This window comes from Hyla sarda, chromosome 13 (genome assembly GCF_029499605.1).
Source record: "Hyla sarda isolate aHylSar1 chromosome 13, aHylSar1.hap1, whole genome shotgun sequence".
NCBI classification, from domain to species: domain Eukaryota; kingdom Metazoa; phylum Chordata; class Amphibia; order Anura; family Hylidae; genus Hyla; species Hyla sarda.
Window position 1 is genome coordinate 8,910,663 of NC_079201.1, and position 16,611 is coordinate 8,927,273.

Genomic DNA, 16,611 nt, shown 5'->3' on the forward strand with positions numbered 1-16,611 from the left:
TCATCCATTTTAGTGACCGCGATAGTGCAGATGCTGTTATCTGTATTGATCATGGCATCTGAGGGGTTAATGGCGGACATCCGCGGGATCGTGGGTGTCCGCCATTACGGGCGGATCCCTGGCTGCGATCAGCAGCCGGGACCTGCCGCGCGTGATCCGGGCATCGTTCCAATGCTCGCGGTTATGCTTAGGACGTAAATGTACATCCTGGTGCGTTAAGTACCACCTCACCAGGACGTACATTTACGTCGTTCGTCGTTAAGGGGTTAAAAAAACACATTATTTTAGTAAAATTTTTGTCAAAACAAAGTAGTGGAAAAATAAAACGGGGGCAAATACAAAGGCATCTAGTATGCTTGTTTAGGTTGGAACGGAGAGAACTTATAAGGAAACCAAGTGCCTACCTAGGGCCTCTTACTCCACACAAATCCCAACACAGTCCCATAAGCAATGATAGATGTCTGCAGGAGATTAGGAACATTTTGGGCACTGATATGGGGAGGAAGAAGACATTTTATCTTTAATATATGGTGAAATGTATGCCCTGTGGTATCTCTTTCAATTCCATTGTGTTATAACTATTGCAGTTGTGTTTAAACTGTTGCCGTTTAAAGTTGCCGATCCTATGTTTTTTTAGGCCTTGTGGAGTGATCTCTAATCTACTTTTCACAAAAGTGGTAGAGTTTATAAGAAAAGTAAAATTTTGGGAACTAAACCATTTTGATAAGGTGACATCGGCCTGTGAAACAGAGTTTCAACGACTGCCGACGAATTAAATCCTGCATGACATTATGAAGAATGGGCGAAGAATATTATACCTAATATAAGTAATGAGGGTTAGAGGGAAGTGTAACACCCAGATATAATAAGAAGTTATCTCACCGCTCAAACGGAATGTGGAAAACATTGTATAGATCTAACGATAGATAAGGCCTAGGAGATAGCTCTTACGCTTTCAAAAGTATTCGTAATAGAAGGGAGGGCTTTTGTTTTGGGTTCACTAATGTTTTGAGCAATGTGCTGTCTAGATTAAACCCCCAAAAATGTAAGGGTCACGGCAGGTGGTGGATGCCCTGGGCCTGTGTGGATGATGACGTGAGCCGTGCCAAAGCATCTAGTCTAAGGTGCCACTGGTTTTTACCAGAGCCTGCCGCAAACGGGATGGTCTTGCTGCGACAGGCGGCACCCAGGTCGCTACCCCTGGCATGACCCGTCCACACATGTTGCTGGGATGAGCGTGGCACAGAAGGAAACAGGCTAGATGTGGTCAGGATAACTGAAGGACAGGACAGGTTGCACTGAAGCAGGGTAAGGACACGGAACAAGGGTCGGGTACACGGATAACAGGAACAGTGGAACACAGAAGCTTTCTCTTGGGCACACGGGCAACAAAGATCCGGCACAAGGCAGGGGGAGGTGCACACACTTATAGGGAAGGAACAGGTGTAGACACTAATTAGGGCATACTGGCCCTTTAAATCACAGAGCTCTGGCACGTGTGCGCCCTAGTAGGAGGGGGCACGCGTGCCGGGACTGAGAACACGGAAGACCAGGGAGGTGAGTGACTGGCTGGAACTTGTATGCGGGCGTGTCCCGCAATGCGAATCCCAGCCCCGCCGGCAGCGGGGACATGAGAGGAGAGCGCTCACGACCAGCGTGTCTGGCTGAAGCGCTGACGTTACAGAAAGGACTGCAAAAGGGTCGAGCAATTTCAAAAAAAAGATCAAGGGCTTTATTAAATAGGAGAGGGGGGGGGGGGAGAGGGGGCATGCTTGTCAAATTCCTCGCCTAATAGGAAAGGGAGCTGATTGTACACGTTGAGCCTTATGTACGAAAGAAATTGAAGGAGGTATGACCATGTAATCTATATTTCAGATATGTAATTAATAGAGGCCAATAGACACTATCTCGTGCCTTCTTGGCATCTAAGCTGACATGGATGTGTTTTTCTGCATTTGTTTGATGACAATGGATAATATCCCCAAGGGCCAAGTGAATATTTAATGTCAGAGATCTAAAAAAGATAATAGGAGGCCTGCTGATTTTACATTGTTGGGAGGTATGTGTTAAAGGTTAAAAGGGGTACTCCACTTCCCCAGCGTTCGGAACATTTTGTTCCGAACGCTGGGTGTAGTCAGCGAGGGTCGTGACGTCATGCTACGCCCCCTCAATGCCAGTCTATGGGAGGGGGCGTGGCAGCCACCACGCCCCCTCCCATAGTCTTGCTTTGAGGGGGCATGGCGTGACATCACTAAGGGTCGAGTGCATGACGTCACGACCCCAGTAGCCCACACCCAGCCTTCAGAACAAAATGTTTCGGACACTGGGGCAGTGGAGTACCCCTTTAATGTCTGTGCTCATGTATATGAGCTTCTTCTTTTTCAGGCAGCCTTTATCTTGGAGCTAAGCAAGGGGCCAGTTTCTCCATTAGCTCTTTAGGATGTCCAGGTGTTGGATTCAGGCCGCCTTGTAGTTATCTGCTCCTCTTAAACCGAACGATTGGGTTAACCTTTTAATTGGAGAAATATTTTGTCTGCATGACCAGGACAATATCAGTGTCCTTTCTGATTTATGTTGACCGTAGTCCTGTCACCAAATTCCAGTTTAACTTCATTTTAAGGAAAAGTACAGATTTCTTAGGGTTAAATAATTTTAGAATAAGCTTTACATCTTTCAGGATTTAGGCAGCCACTGAGGTCTCAGTTTCTCGTCTGGGAGCTGATGCTAATATAGGCATTGGTAGATTGAAATTGGATAGGTATAAAATTTATGGGTTTATTGATTGTTTCTTAATTTTTCCTTTCAGATCATCCTCCAAAAATATGACTCACTCATTGGACACTCCTTTATGTGGGCTAAGCAAAGAGCATTGTCAAGACCCTACACCAGTAATTTAGGATTGGAAAATGGTGCTCTCCAGGTATATTGGGCTGGGTACGTTATTTCAGATTTACTCCTCTATGCTTAGCTAAGTCATCAGTTTAGACCCCTCCATAAGTACTAGTTGTTCACTCCAGAGGTAATGATATTCGGGGACATTTATGATTGTTGCTTTGGTAAGCCAGTTCTGTAGGCATTTTTTTATTTTATATTTTTGCAGATTTGCTTATGTATGGCACATTTATTATACTATTACAGGGGGTGATAAATTTGGCTTACATAAGCAAAAAACAATAAACCATTTTTTTTTTTAGCACACATAAGCAAAGACCAATAAATGACTTCAGAAACACCAATTTGCAGCTATGAAAAAAATGTGCGATATATATGTGTGTTTATTAAATTTTTTTAACCACTTTTTTCCCCTAAATGTACTAACTCATTTTTTGTTTGTTTGTATTACTTTAGATTCGGAGGAGTACGGTGACCAGTGTTTTTTTTGGTTTAATAATAATAAAATGGTTAATGAGGGCTGTTGCTGCTTGGTTGGTATTAGGCATGCCATGACTAAGAACACTATTGCTCGAAACGTGTCGGTGGACGTGGGTTTTTTACTCACCAGAGCACATCATGTTTGTCTTTGTACTTCTTGGATTTTGAAGCAATATGGAATAAAATTTTGAATTTTTTAACTACTATTTTTTGTGGAGCTGAAGCTCTTGATTTTCGTTTCTGGATTTCCTATTATAGGATACACTAAATAAATGTGGATTTATATAGTCCCTTAAATCTTCCTTACTTGTAATAAGTTGGCAGCATAGTGGAAAACCACCCCAGGTTCATCTCAAAGAGGAACAAGTGGTCCATGAGTGGTGCATAATAAACACATGATGTATATGAATAAATATACAGTATCTGAGCAGTCTAGGTACATGTGCAGATATACAGGAGCAGTGTGGTACATGCATATATACCAAAGCAGGGTAGGTGGATTGACCTGATTTTTAAGTATGTTTAGCTGCTGGTATGTGTTTTTCATCACATCCTGTTCCCTATTGAGTGACTACTTTCAGACTACAAATACTAGGAATCCTATAATGCATGCCTCTATGGGGCATTAGCATACAAGATCCTATTTTTCAACCAAAAATGAGAAGTTTCACAATTTAAAAAAAAAAAGGAAATGAAATTGCACAGAAGCATCTGAGCACAGAAGCAGCACTTTGTTTTCTGTCTCTGAAGATCTAGGTAAGAGCGGGGTTTTCATTTGCCTAATTTTTTCTATATAGAAATATTTTCCTCTGTCCTAATAGAAACGTGCTAGGCCATTGTTTCACATATTTATGGTGTATTTCAGGGGTGTAGCTGAAATAGCCATCACACGAATGTCTGGTGCCCGAGGAGGCCCACATGTAGAGACGCCATGGCTTTAAGTTCCATAAGAGATCTCACATTGTGTCCCAAAAGTCCACTATTTTATTATCAGTAAGGTCTAATAGGCTATGCTTGAATTAAGACTAGTTTCTGTTCATAGATATTAGATGGCCATATATATTTCAGGACAGTCCTGGAGACCTATGTTAGATCTAGGGCTGTTCCATTCAACAAAGGACTGTTTATACAAAAAGAGAGCCCTTCTTTTGTTGACACCATGATCACTATTGACCTCTTTGTGTCCCCAATAGCCAGGATGCGGGTCATAATCATTAAATATAAAATGTTAATACAGTGGTTACAGAATTGTAAGTCGTCCATTATTTATAGAGGTGCCCCGAGATTTTGTGTGGAAATAATTGAGTGCCTAAAAATGGAGATTCTGACCCTATTTTGTTGGGGTAACAGAAAATCATTCTATCATTCATAGCATGGAAGAGTTCTATGAGTCCAATGAAAGTTTTTGAGGGTCCATCACAGCATAGCGCTGGAACCTGGAGTTGGAGATATTGTTTGTTAGGTGGAGAATAATGAGGTTGAAATCAACTTCAACCTTCTATAGGCTCAACTGATTGGTCCTAATTGATCTGGGCATTTTTTTTGGGGGAAAAAAAAATCTTTCTGACCCCCACATAAGTCGACATGTTTCCTGACCCCCACATAAGTCGACATGTTTCGCTGCTATGCGCAGCTTTGTCAAGAGGACGGGCACTGAGTGCCCGTCCTCTTGACAAAGCTGCGCATAGCAGTGAAACATGTCGAGGGGGAGCTGAGAAGTGATTTTAGAGTTCAGTGCTGCCTCCACTCGCAAAGCACACTGCAAGTGCATGCGATGCGTATATAATTATGGTCAGATAGTTAGGTTGACATTGTCTCTAACTCCATCATATGGAGAGAAGCACTGCAATTTTAATTGTATGTCCTATGTGTGAGGAAATAATAAAGTTTAAATATTTTATATATATATATATATATATATATATATATGGGAAATAGGGTTCTGCTGGATCACTACGGTGATCTATAAGTTATTGTAATTAATTTCACCCGCCATATATATGGTCTATTAGTTGTTAAGTTTTAATTGTATTGGCCTACAGAAAAAAAGCGAAGATGTTATTATTGCCAAAAGGTGCAACATTGCCCAAAGGTTCAGATCTCTTCCTGCACATAGATAATAATTCTCCTGAGAACAATCTACGTGAAGTATATTTAAAAGGAAGGATCAGGAGACATCTGTCCAATCTCTGATCATGGTCATTGCAGGGGGATCAACCACTGACAATAAGACCAACATGAAAGTCAACTGAAGTGATGGGATAAACTTTATGATGAATACTATATATTATATCCATAAATATCCATATATTATATGTTCCTCATTAGACATTCTTATCTTCACATCGCTCTCATACTAAGTTTGTCTGCCCTACCTGTGCCAAGGGCCCTCTGTGTGCCTGAATTAGACTTTTGGACTATTTCCTAATATCTTGTTCAGATTTTAACCTTATGCCATTAAATAAAACAGAAGCTTTTTCCGTCGGAGCTGGACTTCTCTATACTGCACCATCTTATCCCAGCGTTCACAAACACACCCGTCCACGGAGGATTTGATGTCAATGGTGAGCTGCTTTTTACATGATTTTACTATAGGGTTTTGGTTTTGGATGTTATACAAAATATAGATTGATTTTATATATAAAAAAACAAAACAAAAAACTGAATTTGATGTGACTTTTCAGGATAAGCTGCCCTGTGTGTGTACATGAGGAGCAGCACTATTTCTGCCCATTATATAACTTGTATATGGTATAATTTGCAGTTCTCCCAGAGCTGGTGGGCGGAGCTCCCCTCTTCCCCCTCCATAGACATGTATTGCTTGTCTTACAACCACAGGACAAAGCTGAGCTGTTTTTTTTTTTAGAGAGCAGTAGAAGGGGGGAGGGAAAAAGCTTGATAACAGGAGAAAGAAGCATTTTTGTCTAATAAGATGTATTACAAAGTTTCCTATATTCACTTGAGCTACGATCTTTGAAAGGTTTGTTGAAATGACAACGTGCATATTTAAGAGAAAAAATAGACAATAACAACCAAAGTTGTAAGAATATGACAGGGCATAAGGGTGAGGCTTCACAATTGGACAACTTACGTTCCTGGTCTCCCATTACAGACAGAGCAGTGGGGGAGGGCTTCTGCTGCATCAAGTTACCTTACAGACAGAGGTGTGCTGATAGGAAGGGGTGGAGTCTTAGACATCTTCATATTAATAGATATGAGAAGAACTGTGCTCCTTGTGGCCGCCTATCGACTAACATTGTATGAGCCGCTTAAAAGAGATGGGGCATGGCTGTTCTGGGCATGTTTCTTGTCCAGAAATGTGAATGCCATCTTCCCGACTTGTTGTAAATTTATACTACAAGACACTAACTATGAGGCTTTATGGGATGTCTACAGGCTGAAGACATGAAACTATTTTTGAACTCATTGGTGCCAGTCTTCCTCATCTTTATACTGGTTCCTGGCAAAGGTGAGTGTGCACATACCTGTACTGGGCCATGGCCATCACCAGGGGGCAACAAACAGGCAAGAGTTAATGTGGATCATGATAAACATTGGTGGACAATAGTAGACTTACTGACAATTGGTAATAAGAACCATGGAACTTTGGAAAACTGATTTAAAAGTTTACCTAACGCTGAGGATTGTGACATAAAACTATTCTATACGTCACGTCTCTAATCCTCCTGCGGTGGCTTTACTTACATGGCTGGAGCAATGATGTTCCCGTAGACCTATGCAATTGACACAAATTTTGGTCTTCACTTTTTCAATGTTTTTATCTCTTTTAGCCAGGTGTTTCAATGGTTACTGAAGTACAATTATAAGCATTTATAGGGGTATTCCAGGATCTTTTTTTTTTTTTTTTAACTATGCTACATGGGCTGTAAAGTTAGTGTAGATCATAATATAGTGTCTGTACCTGTGTGTGACGGTCGTCTCACAATTCTTCTGTGATTATTGCCCCAATAGTTATTTTTAGCAGCATATAAAATTACTCATGTCTCAGGATTTCCCAGGTTGCAGTGCGTGGAGACCTAACATCACTAGTCAGGTGATCAGAGGGAGCCTGTCCTGCTTCAATTTTGCAACAGCTGTAGGTCCCCTGGTTAGAAAATACTGTGTTTCAATGGGCATGGTGGCTGATGTGTGGGAGGAAGGAAAGTGATCAAAAACTTTCAAGCATGGAACTGTGGGATGTGTAGTTTAGAGAACAAAATCCAACGGGAAATACCCAGTTCTGGCAGGTAAATACTAAAATCACCTATGGTGGATAACACCTTTAACTGGTTAACGACCAAGGATGTGTATACATGTCCTTGTGCCATTAACGGGGTATGGAGCGGGCTCCCGACTCGAACCCGGGTAATACTGGCCAACGTTAATAGTCCACATCAAAGTTGACACCGGTATCTAAAGAACCCTGGTAACACTCCATGGTGGTCCAGTGGGGTGGATCTACCCCCCACAGCGCGATCCACTGTGGAGGTAGCCAGAGAGCTTACCTCTTCTGCTGCAGCTGTCCCACCTCTCACGTTGATAAAGCCTGGCAGAATCAGGCTTTATCAATGGAGCGCAGATCACACTGATCTATGTGGTTCTATGAACCACATTGATCTGTATGCGGAATCTAATGACTTATTGAAAGTTTAAAACACCCCCCTTTCCCAAATTCCATATAAAAAATATAAAAACAAAATAAAACAAGAAAATATGTGGTATTGCCGCATGCATAAATGTCCAAACTCAAAAAATACAATGTTAATTAAACCACATGGTCAATGGAGTATACGTAAAAAAATACCAAAGTATTTTTGGTCACTTTGTATACTCTAAAAAAAATTATGAATACCGATCAAAAAGTCCAATCAAATCAAAAATGGTACTGATGAAAATTTCAGATCAAGCCCACATACCACCCCATATACGGAAAAATAAAAAAGTTATAGGGGTCAGAAGATGACCCTTTTTAAACATACTAATTTTGGTGCATGTAGTTATAATTTTTTATTTAGTAGTAAATTAAAGAAAAACCTATATAAATTGTGAATCCTTGTAACCGTATGGACCTACAGAATAAATGTATGGTGCCATTTTTACCGAAAAGTGCACTGTGTAGAATCTGAAGCACCCAAAATTTACAAAATGGCGTTTTTTTTCCAATTTTGCCCCACATATATATTTTTTTCTGGGTTCGCCATAAATTTTGTGGTGAAATGATTGATGTCATTATAAAGTACAATTGGTAATGCAAAAAACAAGCCCTCATATGGGTCTGTAGGTGCAAAATGGAAAGTGTTATGATTTTTAGAAGGTGATGAGGAAAAAACGAAAGTGCAAAAATGGAAAAACCTGTGGTCCTTTAAGAGGTTAATTCGTTTTTAAACTTTTATTGACAAATACATCAAGCTTATGCAAAAACAAAATATTTCCAGTGCTGGATATCAGCTTCTGACTGGTGACGACCCATTCTTACACCATCACTGCGCATAATTCATCACAATTTCTGTGCTTTTGGTTGTCCGCCTGCTTTTTAAGGATTTACCAGGACTGAGATCTGGGGAGTTTTCTGGCCATGGATCCAAAAATTAAAATGTTTTGTTCACCGAGCCACAAAGTTATGAATATTGCCTTGTGACATGGTTCTCTTTCATGGTTGTTCATCACCAAATTCTCCTGGATAGTTGGGAGAAGTTTCTCTTGGACGATGTTTATATATCATTCTTTATTCATAGCCATGTTCTTAGGCAACATAATGAGTAAGCCCACTGCCTTGGATGAAAAGCCACCCCACACATAAATGGTCTCAGGAGGCTTTACTGTTGAGGACTCATGGCAGCATCACCTTATCTTCATCAGAGGATCGTTCTTCTAGATGTCCTCTACAGCCCGACCGCTTAACTTGTCTTAGAATGTCATTATTCCTGGATGTTTTTTTGTTTTTGTTTTTTTGTTTTTGTTTTTTTGAGTCTGTCCTTGGAGTTTTTTTTACCTCTTGACACCAGTTGCCTCCAAAAGCCTTCGTCTTACTGTGTGCAGATGCCCTAACACCTGCCTGCTGCCATTTCTGATCACAAATGTAGGATAGCTTTAAAGCCTATCCTTATCCCTTCAAATGCGAGACTTCTTGGCAACTTATCAAAACAAAAAGTATAATGAAGAAGTGCCTAAAAAAAAAAATATTTTTTATTAGGATCAATTAAAATCCACCAAATTAATAGTGTGACCCCAAAAAAGTGCTCCAAAACAAAATGATGATGATAATCCACCACTGTATGACTCGCAGCTGGTGGCCGGTTAGTCTCACCACTAAATGCCACTCAGTCTGCAACCTCAAATAATATATATACCCGTATTTTCCCCCCTATAGGACGCACCGGCATATAAGACGCACCCAATTTTACATCGCTATGGCAGAGCTTGAGATTGCCGAAGGCAGCGCTCCGGCTCTGCCATAGACTTGTATTGAGTTGGCGTGTCAGCCGCCACTTCGTGCAGTGATCGACAAGACCCCTTCCCGCGGGCTGTCGGGGCCCCGTACAGGAGATCATGGGGGGCCCCAGCGGTTGGACCCCCCGCAATCTAAAACTTATCCCCTATCCTTAGGATAGGGGATACGTTTTTCACCACTGGACTACCCCTTTAACCCTTCAGACACGGCTATCAAAGGTGACCGTCGCGTCTGAAGTGAAACTGAAAGTATCCCGGCAGCTCAGTCGGGCTGTTCGGGACTGCGGCGATAAAATCGCGGCATCCCGAGCAGCTTACAGGACACCGGGAGGATCCCTACCTCCCTCCTCGGTGTCTGATCGCTGAATGACTGCTCCGTGCCTTAGATTCAGGCAGGAGCAGTCAAGCGCCTATAACACTGATCAATGGCATATTAATACATGCCTGTGATCAGTGTGTGCAGTGTTATAGTGTCCTATGGGGGCTATAACACTGCAAAAAAAATAATTGAAAAGTAAGTGTTAATAAATGTGATTTAACCCCTTCCCTAATAAAAGTTTGAATCACCCCCCTTTTCCCATAAAAAAAAACTGTGTAAATAAAAATAAACATGTAGTATCGCCGCATGCGTAAATGTCCAAACTATAAAAATATATTGTTAATTAAACCGCACGGTTAATGGCGTACATGTAAAAAAAATCCAAAACAGCGTATTTTTGGTCACTTTTTATACCATTAAAAAAATGAATAAAAAGCAATCAAAAAGTTTGAACAAAACAAAAATGGTACCGATAAAAACTTCATGGTGCAAAAAAATGAGCCCTCATACCACCCCGTATGCGGAAAAATAAAAAAGTTATTTTCATTAACTTGATGTATTTGTCAATAAAAGTTTAAAAACATATGAAACGCTTATGATTGTACTTCAATAACATTATAAACAGCTGACAAAAAGATCTACAAACACTGAGGCTGCACACGTTGACGAAACCAAAAATTGTGTCAGTCTCAGAACTTTTGTCCACGACTGTAGATACATAAGCTGATGTGATGTTAATTGAGCCTAGTGAAGACTATAGGAGACTGTTATCAGATTAGAATAATGTGCAGATGTATCTTCATGACATTTCTAAAAATGGAACATTGGACCTAAAATGAAATAGGGGACAGTAAACTCCAATACAGGATTAGACCATTATATAGAGCTCTTAGTTAGAATTGGGCCTAGGACCCTCTGACTCCTGTGTTACACTCCCAGGGTCTATACAGATACAAAATTACACAATACATACAAAATGAAAATTTGTGTGCACAGGAGGTAATAACAGAGATCTGGTGGCTGAGAGCGAAAATACAATTGATATATACAGAGGCACAAGTACAATATTACACCATTGATCACCTGTGATATCTCAGCTATTTGGTGTCAAGTGTTACATTTCCCTACAGTGCCACCACAGGGGAAATGAAGTATTGCACAGTGTAACTCTAGTAACTCTAGTATTAATTTTGCAGTGAGGCCAAATGGGGAGATAAACGTGACATCGGCAAAATTGGACGTTGATGTCGGAGGCTCAGCCACAATCTTCTGCTCCGTCGCAAAGACAATTGACATCAGAGAAATACATTTTTGGGGGAACGATAGAGAAATTCTCAATCTGAAAATACAGAAAAGTGAAATTTCATCCAAACTTAACTTTTCCGGCACCTTTGAGACATTCAAATGGATCATAAAAGGAAGTGAATATACATGCACAGACAAGACAGGTAAAGTGAAGATCTATATTATATTGTGATACAAATAGAAATAATGGGAAGTATTCCTGGGGCTGCCAACATCTGGAGGCATTATATCCCCCTCTACTCATGTCCCAGGCCAGTTCTGACTAATAGGCTGGTGGGCTGCCACTTACAGGCAGCTGGGAAGGCACTTACAGGTTGGTGGGCAGGTAATTACAGACAGGTGAGAAGGCACTTACAGGTTGGTGGGCAGGTAATTACAGGCAGGTGAGAAGGCACTTACAGGTTGGTGGGCAGGTTATTACAGGCAGGTGAGAAGGCACTTACAGGTTGGTGGGCAGGTTATTACAGGCAGGTGGGAAGGCACTTACAGGTTGGTGGGCAGGTACTTACAGGCAGGTGAGAAGGCACTTACAGGTTGGTGGGCAGGTACTTACAGACTGGTGGGCGGTTGCTTACATATTGGTGGGAAATCACTTACAGTATGGTACACAGGCATTTGTAGGCTGGTAGGCAGATACTTGTAGGCTGGTGAGCTGTGGCAGGCAGTTTCAGATGGGTGAGAAAGCTGTGTTTGCCCATGCTTTTCCTTACACTGACATTTAGTGGGTTATAGGAGAGTTCAAAGCTTTTTTCTGATCTCTGCCTGTATGTAACAGCTGAACTTTAGCCTCATGTCAAGAATGTGTGTGTGTATATGTGTGTATGTGTGTGTGTATGTATATATATATATATATATATATATATATATATACACATATATATATATATATACACACACACAATAGAGGCCGCCCATGAAACTCTTTAATAATACAAAAATTACATGAATCAATGTATACAATGAGAAGATATGAATCAACATAGGAAATAAACACCAGAATTTCCTTTAAAAAGACCTGAAGCATATGTGAAGGGAAGGTTTGCCATCCACACTGGGCATTTCGAGATAATGTACCATGTCCGACCTTCTGTGTTCCTCTGGGGACCACCAGGATCAACAGCGTCAAAGGCCATGGCCATGCCAAGTCTTTGTCAGATAAACATAGACGGCCCTTGCCACCTTGATAATACCAGGCTGCTGCTGCTTGGTTTTGGATCTGGCTCTCTATGGAGCCACTCTTTTTTAAATTATTTATTTATTCATGAACCAAAATGCATAGGGCCTCACCTATTTTCCAAAACAGCCAGGTACAAAACTAAACAGCAGCAGCCTGATATTACCAGGATGGCATCGGACATTTATTTTGCCTGTTGCCAGCCTGATAATAACAGCTTTCTACTGCCCAGTCCCAAGGAGTCATGCTTTTGATGCTCCATGACTGACAGTACCCAGCTCCTACTGGTACCCCTCTGCTGGTGAGTATCAGGGCAATAATGGGAGTGTTAGTCCTTTTACAGGCTAACAAAAAATAGGCCTACGTATGACTCCATCTTTTTAATAGACAATTGTAGAGCGGTGGGGACTAGTTGAACAGATATGGAATACCACTAATTCTTTTTGTTTTCTGTTAGGAATGGACGTCCAGACAGCTTCAGGTACTGTATGCTAAAACAGGTTTCTAGTGATCTCGTACAATAGATATCAGTTCAGTCAACCTTGACTTGAGAGCTTACAGGAAAATAATAGGTAATATGGATGCTGCTTTGGAGGTGAATGGAGAATAACATACAGTATCATACATATCAATACTGTGTTTGTAAAGCTGCTCAACAATGGCATACTATAATGCGGTGTTTCCTAACCAGAGTGCCTTCAGCTGTTGCAAAACTACAACTTCCAGCATGCTGGGAGTTGTAGTTTTGCAACAGCTGGAGGCACTCAGGTTGAAAACACTGTTAGTATGCATTGGTCTCCTGTATACTTTATTAATGAATGACTTTATTTTTGTTCCAGGAGTCCTTGAGGAAACGGAGCAGGTTGAATGTCCCTCTACGAATACATCCTCAACCCTGTTTCTTTACTTTAAAACTGAGGAAATTGCATCCTACCGTGTACAACCCAGTGCATACCACAGTCGCTTGGATATCTCTGGTACTATTTGGGATCTCAAAATAATGCTGACTGATCTAAGTGAAAAAGATTGTGGTTCATATACTTGCAAAGGAAACGCATCCAACATGGGAGAGTTAAAGGGAAATGCCGTTTTTCTTACTGTGAGAGTAAGTACAGTCACTTCTATGGATGGGGTCATGGCCACCTTTGCCCCTGTTGATGGAATTGCTTCCGTGTATCCAAAATAGAAGGAGCTGTGCAACGTAGTTTTGCTAAAAAATCTGCAGAGTGGTGGTATAAGGAGATATATTGGGTCATATGTTGGTATTCAAGAGAGGGCAGTGGTATCGGGAGATATATTGGGTCATAGGTTAGTATAAGAGAGAGAGGGTTGGTGGTATCAGGGGATATATGGGGTCATAGGTTAGTATAAGAGAGAGGGTTGATGGTATCAGGGGATATATATGTGGTTATATATTGGTATAAGAGAGAGGGTGGTGGTATCAGGGGATATATGAGGTTATATATTGGTATAAGAGAGAGGGGGGTGGTATCAGGGGATATATGGGGTTATATATTGGTATAAGAGAGAGGGTGGTGGTATCAGGAGATATATGGGGTCATAGGTTAGTATAAGAGAGAGAGGGTTGGTGGTATCAGGGGATATATGAGGTTATATATTGGTATAAGAGAGAGGGTGGTGGTATCAGGGGATATATGAGGTTATATATTGGTATAAGAGAGAGGGTGGTGGTATCAGGGGATATATGAGGTTATATATTGGTATAAGAGAGAGGGTGGTGGTATCAGGGGATATATGAGGTTATATATTGGTATAAGAGAGAGGGTGGTGGTATCAGGGGATATATGAGGTTATATATTGGTATAAGAGAGAGGGGGGTGGTATCAGGAGATATATATGAGGTTATATATTGGTATAAGAGAGAGGGTGGTGGTATCAGGAGATATATGGGGTCATAGGTTAGTATAAGAGAGAGGGTGATGGTATCATGGGATATATATGAGGTTATATATTGGTATAAGAGAGAGGATGGTGGTATCATGGGATATATATGAGGTTATATATTGGTATAAGAGAGAGGGTGGTGGTATCAGGGGATATATGAGGTTATATATTGGTATAAGAGAGAGGGGGGTGGTATCAGGAGATATATATGAGGTTATATATTGGTATAAGAGAGAGGGTGGTGGTATCAGGGTATATATATGAGGTTATATATTGGTATAAGAGAGAGGGTGGTGGTATCAGGAGATATATGGGGTCATAGGTTAGTATAAGAGAGAGAGTGTTGGTGGTATCAGGGGATATATGGGGTCATACTTTGGTATATGAAAGAGGGCAGTGGTATAAGGAGATATATGTGGACATATGTTGGGATAAAATAGAGGGCGGTGGTATCAGGAAATATATTGGGTCATACATTGCTATAAGAGAAAGGACAGTAATTTGAGGAGATATATGGGGTAATACATTTATATAAAGGAAACGACGGTGGTTTCAGGACATATGTAATATGTTGGTATTAGAGACTGGGTGGCAGTGCCACATAACAGTTACTGTTAAAGAAAATGTAAATAGAATTTTACTTAAAGGGGAACTCCAGTGGAAAACCTTTATTTATTTATTTATTTATTTATTTATTTATTTAAATCAACTGGTGTCAGAAAGTTAAACAGATTTGTAAATTACTTTTATTAAAAAATCTTAATCCTTCCAGTACTTATCAGCTGCTGAATACTACAGAGGAAATTATTTTCTTTTTAGAACACAGTGCTCTCTGCTAACACCTCTGTCCATTTTAAGAACTGTCCAGAGTAGGAGAAAATCCCCATAGCAAACATGTGCTGCTCTGGACAGTTCTTAAAATGGACAGAGATGTCAGCAGAGAGCACTGTGCTTGTGATGTCAGCAGAGAGCTCTGTGTTCCAAAAAGAAAATACGGTAATTTCCTCTGTAGTATTCAGCAGATAATAAGTACTACAAGGTTTAAGATGTTTTAATAGAAGTAATTTACTAATCTTTTTAACTTTCTGGCACCAGTTGATTATTTTTTTTTTTTAAATAAATAAAAATGTTTTCCAACGGAGTACCCTTTTTACAAACATTTAAGGATAAGTTGCCTTGTGTGTGTACATGAGGAGCAGCACTTTTTCTTGCCATTATATAATGGAAATTGATTTGGGAGTTTTCTCCACCTCTAGTTTTCAGTAGTCTCTGGGCTAGTGGGTTTAGACTAGCTGCTATAATGTCCCCATACACTGCAAGCATATTAGAGAGGATCCTCTTTCCTATATCTCTGTAGCACAGGAGATATTAGATATGTACTAACCATAATAGAGCTTTCAGCAGCTACCGCCTCCTTCCAGCTCCCTCTCCATTGACTTCTATTGGATTGGCAACCTGTAACTGATCCCTCAGCAAACTGATCTGTCTCCACTTCAGCAGTTTCAATCATTTAATTACAAAATTAAAACAAAAAGACAAAAAAAAAAGTGAATGATGACTTAAGAAGGAAATTAGAAAGAGGAAAGAAGCCTGATAAATGTAGAAATAAGCGATTTCCCCTAAAATAACATATTACAAAGGTTTATTTTAAGATTTGCTTATACTGTTAAGTTTTGTATCTATAGATAGATTTGTCAGCACGGTTATTTATTTGTTTAATAACATTTTGCCCTCCTCAGGGTCATGGAATAAGCCTAAACACTGGCACGCTGACATTGGCATCTGCCATGGTATTGACATCCAGCTTATTTCTACTGTATTAGACTTGGTAAGTGTTGTCATGTACAGTGTATTAGATATAAAGTGTTTATGCCATAGTCCCAGTTGTCACCTTTGTGTTAGCTGTCCGTGTTGTCAAAGCAGAGAAAATTGCACTTAAAGGGGTTATCCAGGAAAAAACTTTTTTATATATAAACTGGCTCCAGAAAGTTAAACAGATTTGTAAATTACTTCTATTAAAAAATCTTAATCCTTTCAGTACTTATGAGCTTCTGAAGTTAAGGTTGTTTTTTTCTGTCTAAGTGGT

The 16,611-nt window shown here is 40.3% G+C and overlaps 1 protein-coding gene across 2 annotated transcripts; it reads left to right on the top strand.

The window, feature by feature from the left end:
- The first annotated feature begins 4,000 nt into the window (after positions 1–4,000).
- Positions 4,001–16,353, top strand: LOC130297490 (uncharacterized). 2 transcript variants are annotated; one of them, XM_056550017.1, is made up of 7 exons: positions 4,002–4,128; positions 5,843–5,936; positions 6,769–6,841; positions 11,338–11,589; positions 13,078–13,101; positions 13,460–13,725; positions 16,265–16,353. In XM_056550017.1, the coding sequence occupies exons 2-7, from the start codon at positions 5,928–5,930 to the stop codon at positions 16,346–16,348; spliced, it is 708 nt and encodes a 235-aa protein (XP_056405992.1). In that variant the 5' UTR covers positions 4,002–4,128; positions 5,843–5,927; the 3' UTR covers positions 16,349–16,353. The 2 variants fall into 2 exon arrangements, with proteins under 2 accessions (XP_056405993.1, XP_056405992.1); XM_056550018.1 differs by lacking the exon at positions 13,078–13,101 and having other exon boundaries at positions 4,001–4,128.
- Positions 16,354–16,611: the final 258 nt, after the last annotated feature.